General features: G+C 47.5%; 1 protein-coding gene across 3 annotated transcripts in view; it reads left to right on the forward strand.

Moving 5' to 3' along the window:
• The window catches only part of ablim3 (actin binding LIM protein family, member 3), a 40,153-nt gene extending 31,768 nt beyond the window's left edge, over window positions 1-8,385 (forward strand). For 2 of the 3 annotated variants that reach the window (XM_084695895.1, XM_084695903.1), the window contains exons 15-20: window positions 2,235-2,369; window positions 2,808-2,878; window positions 3,161-3,329; window positions 5,235-5,264; window positions 5,695-5,753; window positions 5,871-6,090. In XM_084695895.1, the coding sequence (XP_084552021.1) occupies window positions 2,235-2,369; window positions 2,808-2,878; window positions 3,161-3,329; window positions 5,235-5,264; window positions 5,695-5,753; window positions 5,871-5,939 (533 nt within the window). In that variant the 3' untranslated portion in view covers window positions 5,940-6,090. Of the gene's footprint in view, window positions 1-440; window positions 446-2,234; window positions 2,370-2,807; window positions 2,879-3,160; window positions 3,330-5,234; window positions 5,265-5,694; window positions 5,754-5,870; window positions 6,091-6,268; window positions 6,350-6,524 lie in introns of those variants that run through there. The other variant, XM_084695912.1, reaches the window with a different exon arrangement.
• Window positions 8,386-8,449: the final 64 nt, after the last annotated feature.

Here is an 8,449-nt window from a genome sequence, read left to right on the forward strand (position 1 = left end):
TCATGAACCATCTCTCTTCCCATTATGCATTTAATCCACAGCTGACTTACGTAATGTTGCCCCTCTTCCTTTGCTACGTTGATGCTTGCAAGATAAACTGCCTTCCTGTTTCAAACCTGTCTGTGGTCAACGTTCAACTTCAGTTTCCCACAGGAGAAAAACAACGTTTGTTTTTTTCCATGAAAGAAGAGGGCAGTACATCTTCTGAGTAGAACTGCATGTCCCTCTGTTTCTGCATTAGTGTGTGTACCCATCTACGAGTGTTTGTGTCAGTGTGTGAATCTGTGTATGTGAACCTGTGCGGTGTAGGTAGATGTAACATTCGGCAGTACTGTACCCACTCTGTAGCCCAGTGCATCACAGGCTTGTGGTTTTCACAAACTATCAATATCAAGACAAACTGCTCACTTGCACATTTCACAATTCCCATTCCGGATCAGTACAGGCCTGAATGTAATCAAAGGGACGTGTATTTGAGCTATGCCCACCGCCTCCATTTTAAATAGCCCTAATGCTGGGAGCTGGAGAGCGATAGCCTGACATACTGTAATTACACTGTCCTGTAGAGCAGAGAGAGAGAGAGAGAGAGAGAGAGAGAGAGAGAGAGAGAGAGAGAGAGAGAGAGAGAGAGAGAGAGAGAGAGAGAGAGAGAGAGAGAGAGAGAGAGAGAGAGAGAGAGAGAGAGAGAGAGAGAGAGAGAGAGAGAGAGAGAGAGAGAGAGAGAGAGAGAGAGAGAGATGCTCAGATGATACAAGGAGACAGATAGAAACAGGGAGTGGAGAGGCAGAGGTAAAAGCTGACAGAGAGACAGAACACAGTCTAACAACTCATGATACCCAGTATAACAAAGTCATAGCAAGTCATTCACCTTTAGCATGGTTAGCACTTTAGCATTCAGAACACACGCACAACACACATACACGTACACACACACACACACACACACACAGTGATATTGATCCATATGCTGTAGGGCAGAGGAAATATACTGGACATTACTGCCTCATATCCTTGTGGTAAAGATAATTGATGTTAATATGAAGATATGATAGAGTGGTATTGAGTTGATGACTCAGACCACAAGCCTGTATAACACTTCATAACAAACCCATTTGTTACCTGGATGGAAGAGAGATCGTATGTGATGGTAGAGAACACAGGCTTCTCTTCCATGCAGGTTGCAAAGTTGACATTCCCCCGGGGGTTGTTATAATAATGTCCCTTTTTTCTTTTCTTTTTTTCCAATCCTCCTTTTTTAATCGTCTCTCTTTTATCCACTTCCCTGCTTGCACTTTCCGCTCCACTTTAACCTGGTGAACTTACTACTCTGTAAGTACCTGCTCCGTCTGTCTGTCTGTCTGTCTGTCTGTCTGTCTGTCTGACTGTCTGACTGTATGTCTCTCTCTCTTTATCTCTCTTCATCTCTCTTTATCTCTCTCTCTCTCTGAGTGCTTTTTCTCCCTCTCCCTCCCTCCCTCTGTCTGTCTGTCTGTCTGTCTGTCTGTCTGTCTGTCTGTCTGTCTGTCTGTCTGTCTGTCTGTCTGTCTGTCTGCTCCTGTGTGTGTGTCCTCATGTCCACAGCAGCCCAACAGTCCCTCTCAGTGGGGATTATCTCCGTGATCCGTTGCTCTGGGTGTGTGTGCTTTGGCCTGTCTTGCTGCGGACAGCCTCAGTGTGTCTCTGCGTGTGCGACCTTCCTCCTACGTTGTCGTGCATCGTGTTTACAGGAAGTCAATGGGTTCTCGGCCATCTCGGACATGGCTAGTAGAGAACAGAGTGATGAGCGATCTAACTGACAGTCAACTGCACATCACCTCGATCGACTTCCAGTTAGCTTGCCTGGGCATGGGTAGCATCTATACTCACGCCCATGGAACGAGCTTTAGCTGTTGCTTTCTGTGAGCTGTGTGTGTCTGCGTGTGGGTTTTGTTTTATACAGTAACTGTTTTACTGTCTGTGCACTCATATTTCTCTATTAGCTGGCTCTGCCGGAGTGAGGCGGGGAAAACAGTTTAGAGACATAATCAGCTTTTCTTCCGTCTAAGTGTGGCAAACTATTCCTTTCGCTTTTTCTCTCTATTTCGGTGTCTCTGTCTGTCTCTGTCTGTCTCTGTTTCTCTCTCTCTCTCTCTCTCTCTCTCTCTCTCTTTCTTTCTCCCCCCTCTGGATGACGGATCACAGTGTGCAGCCCCTGTGTGCCCCCTCCCTCCCTAACCTGCACCCTCTCTCCCTAGACAACCATGTGACTCTAGCCACCAAGAGCAGGACCAGTGAGGACATCCTGCGCTCCACCAGACTCTCCACCTACTCCCCTGAGCCCTACACCCAGTCAGAGTCTGACTACTACCCCTACACCAGCTCCCCCCGAGGTGCCACTACACATTGCACACTGCACACTGCCCATTGCACACTGTACACTGCACACTACACACTGCACAATACGTACTACACACTGCACACTGCATGCTGAACACTACACACTGCACACTGCACACTGCATGCTGAACCCTACACACTGCACACTGCACACTACACACTACACACTGCACACTGCATGCTGAACACTACACACTGCACACTGCACACTGCACACTGCACACTGCACACTGCACGCTACATACTACACTCTGCACACTGCACACTACACACTGCACACTGCACATTACATACTACACACTGCACACTGCACACTACAACAGCGGCTCCATAGATACGCCAGCTCAATGTCTGTTTCTCCTCCTGTGCTAAACCCCACAGGTACAACAGCATGACGTCTGTGTCTCTCCTCTGCCTCTGTCTCTCCACAGTGCTCCGTGTTCCCAGAAGAAGATTCTCAACAGGAGGAGATGAGGAGAGCTGGAGCAACAGCCTTCAAAGAGTGAGACCCTCATTACTGCCCTGCTCCCTCCCATCCCCCCCCCGACACTGGCCCATGTTCCCCACATCTATCTCCCTAATCACCTCTCTTCATCTCCCCTCATCCCTTTGTCTTCTTTTCCTTCTCACCTCCACCTCTACCCTCTCTTGCTTTGACTTACCCGTCTATTACTCTCTCTCTCTCTCTCTCTCTCTCTCTCTCTCTCTCTCTCTCTCTCTCTCTCTCTCTCTCTCTCTCTCTCTCTCTCTCTCTCTCTCTCTCTCTCTCTCTCCTCCTTCCCAGATGCAGAGTGGCATCGGGAGGATGATCCTGAAGGAGGAGATGAAAGCCAGATCTGGTTCCTATGACAACGACCCCTGGGGCAGCGCACGGAATTCTCGCAGCGGCAGCAAGGAAACTCTCAGCACCACAGGCTACAGCACCGCGGGATACGACCACACTGTCAACGGCTGTGAGGACACACCCTCCACGCTCCACACCCGCCCGCGCATGTGTGTGTGTGTGTGTATGCGTGCGTGCTTGGAAAAGAGAGAAAGAACATTATTCCATTTTGTGTTTGAGCCTGTGTGCATATGTTTGTGTGTGTGTGTGTGTGTGTGTGTCACACGGTGAATGTGTGTATCTGTCTTACCTTGTCTTTTATAAGGCTCCATATCTCTCTCCAGTTGTCAATGGGGGAGGAGGTTTGACTGAGTGTGGAGACAGTAGGGTCAGAGGTCAAGGCTGCTGGAAGCAATCAAGGGGTCATTGAGATGAGAGCTGAAACATAGATACAGACCAGCTGGTACTGTAGGCTAGGACAAGTAAATATTATTCTAGATATAAACCAGCAGGTACTGTAAGCTAGGACAGGTAAATACTGTTCTAGAAACAGACCAGCTGGTACTGTAGGCTAGGACAGGTAAATACTGTTCTAGATATAAACCAGCAGGTACTGTAGGCTAGGACAGGTAAATACTGTTCTAGAAACAGACCAGCTGGTACTGTAGGCTAGGACAGGTAAATACTGTTCTAGATATAAACCAGCTGGTACTGTAGGCCAGGACAGGTAAATACTGTTCTAGAAACAGACCAGCTGGTACTAAAGACCGGCTCGGCTGTAGACAGCATATTGTGTTCGAGAGACAGACCAGGAGTCAGACCAACGTGGACCAGAGTACAGTGGGTTCTGCATGCCTGGTCTTGATCAAAGCCCTGCAGCCACACGTCCAGACTATCCTGTGTTGGACTGGAAAAAAGGGATCTGTCCTGTCCCACAGCTCTCCAAGAGCTCAGCATGGACTGTGTGGTGGCAGTTCCTCTGACTTTGGACACAACGTTTGGATTGAGGCAAATATGCAGTCGTTGCCCTCATCCTTTCCTCCACCTTACCCCGGGCGCCTCTTCCTTCTCTCCTCCTCTCCTCTTCCTTTCCTCCTTTCCCTCTCCTGCACCTTTCCTCCTCTCCCTCTCCTCCTGTGTGCGTGTGTGCCCCCTCTCCTCTCCTTTCTATTTCTGTGCTTCTCTTGGGGGGCAAGGCAAAGCTGCTGGTATGGTATCTCTCCACTCCGCGCCCGCCTCTCTCCCGCTCCCCATTTCGTGATCTCTCTCTTTCTGTCTGTCTCTCTCTCTCTCTCTCTCCCTTTCTCGCCCAGCTGGTGTCCCATATCCTGGTTGATTTATGAATAGTAAGAGATGCGTGCTACTCTCTCATTAAGCGGCAGGCGGATGGGAGGAGAGCATAGTGAATGGGACTGGGCTGGCTACACATGAAAGACGCTGCTGAGAGGCTAGCTTTCACACAAGACATTTTGTATGACTTGGTAATGGGATGGTGTTGTGTGTGTCTGTGTATGTGTGTCTGTGTGTGTGTGTGTGTCTGTGTGTGTGTGTGCCGTTGTTTGAGTCCGCCGCTTGGGTGTTTGGTTTTCCCCTCACTTCTCTTCTCCTCTCCTCCTCTCTTCTCCTCTTCGCCTCTCATCCGATCTTTCCATGCCTCATTGCAGCTTTGATGTTTTGTATTCCTCCCAGGGCCTGATGGGTACCCAGCATGCCTTGCTCTGTTTGTTTGTGAAGCTTTCCTATAACTAGATAAATGCCTCTGTCAAATGTTCTCAGGAGGGACTTCTGCTCTCTCTCTCTCTCTCTCTCTTTCTCTCTCTCTCTCTCTCTCTCTCTCTCTCTCTCTCTCTCTCTCTCTCTCTCTCTCTCTCTCTCTCACGCTTACTCTGTCTCTGTCTCTCTTTGAATTATTCCCTCTGCCGAAGTCAACCATACAATTATAGAACGTGCATGCATGGACATACTCGTAACCACACACACACACACACACACACACAGACTGTACATGACCCTGTGATTTCCCTGTTTTTCCCAGCCCCTCGATCCCATTACAGCACAGACACTGGTGAGTAAATACCCCCGAGAGCGTCAGCGTACCTCCTAGCTGCATCGTGTCAGACAACTATGTTAGCATGTTAGCTAGCACCGGATCAGAACTAGCGGTTGTCAGGTTGAATAGTCTGTGGTTGCCAAGGACCAGGGTCTAGGCCTGGCCCCCTTTTCCAGCATATATCACGTCATGGTAGATAGGGTTCAGTGGGTGGGTAGACAGCTACCTCTTCTGGTCACTGATGGTACAGCATGAACTCTGTTGAATCTTACCGTAACATTTGTTCCGAATGTCATCTTGGCTGATGTGGCATTCGTTTGTATCTTGGATGTGCGAGACAGATACTTGCAATATGCCATGACACTAAATGATACTGAAGGATCATTCATGAGTTATGGGGATACTGTATTTTCACGGGCGCCGCCACCGACTTGCTCTTTTCCAGACGCGTACATCTCCAAGTCTGCCTCTCTTCCCGGCTACAGGCGCAATGGCATCCGCAGGGTGAGTAGGCTGAGGTTTGACAGTGAGACGGTCTCTCATAGCCGGATAACGGCCGTTATCTGATTCATGTCATTCTTTCATTTGTCTCTGACTGAAGGCTTTATGTCACTCTTGCAGCCCCAGAGTGCAGACTATTACCAGTATGACAGCAGCAATGAAGTCAACTGGGGGAGCAGAGGTATGTAGTCATGATGTCACTACCTAAGGGCCCAAAGGACAATAGATTCTTTATTTGGGCATTTAATATGGATTATCGGATAGAACATGATTGATCTGTGTAGCTTACTAAATATTTTCCCATGTGTATTTCTCCTCAGACTACCAGGTAAGGACATATCCAAAATGATGCACATTTTATCAGTCTATAGATTAGATTAGTTTAGATCTATATATATATATATATATATATATATATATATATATATATATATATATATATATATATATATATATATATGATACATGCTATGTGAAATATAAATAATGCTTTGAGTAATGTTGTTCCCTCACTGCAGGTTTACCCATATGAGTCGCTAATTGTGACCACTAGGGGGCGAAACAGACTGCCTAAAGAAGCAGACAGGGCCAGACTTGAGGTGAGTTTTCTCCACAGACTCCACCACCACCACAGTGCGCTAGCACAGCATCTCGACCAACCAGCTGAAGACAAACCGTACTGGATGCAGGATTCATCAGACCTGGTGGAGACCGGGCTGGTGCATGAGGAGTCACAAGCTGAAACACCTCCCTGTGATGTTGTGTTTCCCACAGCGCCACCTGTCTCCAGAGGAGTTCCTGCAGGTGTTTGGGATGACAGTGGAAGAGTTTGACCGACTGGCTTTATGGAAGAGGAACGAGCTGAAGAAACAGGCCCGACTCTTCTAGAGAAGGAGAGAGGGGGGGGAGAGAGAGAGAGAGAGAGAGAGAGAGACAGACAGACAGACAGACAGACAGAGATGAAGAGAGAGAGAGCGAAGGAGAGAGTGGGAGAGAGGGGCTTTATGGAAGAGGAACAAGCTGAAAAAACAGGCCCAACTCTTCGAGAGAAGGAGAGAGAGAGGGGGGGAAAGATGTGAGAGATGAAGAGAGAGAGAGAATGAGAGAGAGAGATATATAGAGAGAGAGACAGAGAGAGAGAGAAAGAGAGACACAGAGAAGGTGAGATGAAGAGAAAAATGGAAAGAGATGAGAGAGAAATAATGGTCTCTTCAAGAGAGATTGTTCGTACAACAGCATGTCTCACTGCCATGGCTGAAGACTAGTTTTTGTTCCTACACACGTGCTCACACTCGCACACACGCTCACACATACACACACATACTAACACATGAATGTCCCCCAGGTTACAGACACACACACACACACAGACACTGTGAGCCACGTGCAAACAGACAGATGGACGGGTGGACTTGGTGTCAGCAGTCACGTTGACCTTTGTCCGACCTCCTTGACCTTTTTGTAGCTTCCTGTCCTCCATGACCTTCTAGTAGCCTAGATGCTCACCTGCAGTAGGACACTCTCAGAGCTGTCGCAAACCGAGCAGCTCTCACCCGGGTCCCGTTCATCGTGTCTCCAAGGACAATGAAGAAGGAGAGAGAGAGAAGGAGGCGTCAGTGAAGTGGTCCCAAGAGGAGGCCCGTCTTCAGCCTGGTGCACCGATCACAGCGCCTCTGCTGTGGAGCTGTGCCGGGTTCCCATGTAGACCTTTAGCTTTGCCTTACTATTGTTTTTTGATGAGTGAACACGAGTGCGGCACCAGCAACCTGAACTGAACGAGCTCAAATGAAGCTGACGTTGACTTAATGCAGCGTTGGTCGAAATGAATGAATGGACTTGCAGCATCACTAAGCTAATGGTCTGTCTATATTAGCGATATCAGGATTCATACACCGTTGAATGCTCCCTTGGCAATGATTTGCTTCACTCTAATATTTGATTTGGAGGTTTGGGCTTGGTTAACTCTCACTAATACTGTAGATACGAGTGACATTCGTTGGCTTCGATGATTTGAGTGTGAATGAAAACCAAAGTTTGGATGATAACCTGCAGTAGTCCACTTCTACAGGAAGCAGAACCAATGCAGGACTAGATACACAGGTTTAGGAGCCCAAGGATACTGTGCAGGGTGTGTGCTGTATCCTGAGAGGACACAGTGAGTGTGCTTCTGGAGAATGTACCCTTAGACTACAACACTACATGCAGTGGAAGGATGGGCCCACTGCACTAGACTAGAGCTGATGATATGGTTTCCATGCCAACCTCTCGACTCAGTTTTAGAATCTATATGTATGGGTCATTGCAATATACATATGCTTCACCACATGCTTTGCTGGTCATTTATATTAAGTTTTACCACAAGGAAATACAGAGAAATAACGGATGGCCTAGTGCAACTTGTAACCTCACAGAGATACGTCACCAGTATAGGGTTGGTTTTAAGGTTGGACGTTATGATTTACAGTCATGATAGTATCCATAACATAAAACAGGATTATATTTTGTTTGATCACATTTGGATTTGGTTTTGTATCTACTATAAACTGTAATGATTCTTATTTTCTATCCGAAGGGTTCTGACAGCCCCACTCGTGATGTATATTTGAATAAAAAATGTTTCCATGTGTAAAACAAACGATGTATTTCGCCTGTATTTCCTATGTAGACAGTAAGGATTACTTCACACTCTTGCCAGTGTT

Source organism: Hypomesus nipponensis, chromosome 1 (genome assembly GCF_054491055.1).
Source record: "Hypomesus nipponensis isolate SF chromosome 1, ASM5449105v1, whole genome shotgun sequence".
Taxonomy (NCBI): domain Eukaryota; kingdom Metazoa; phylum Chordata; class Actinopteri; order Osmeriformes; family Osmeridae; genus Hypomesus; species Hypomesus nipponensis.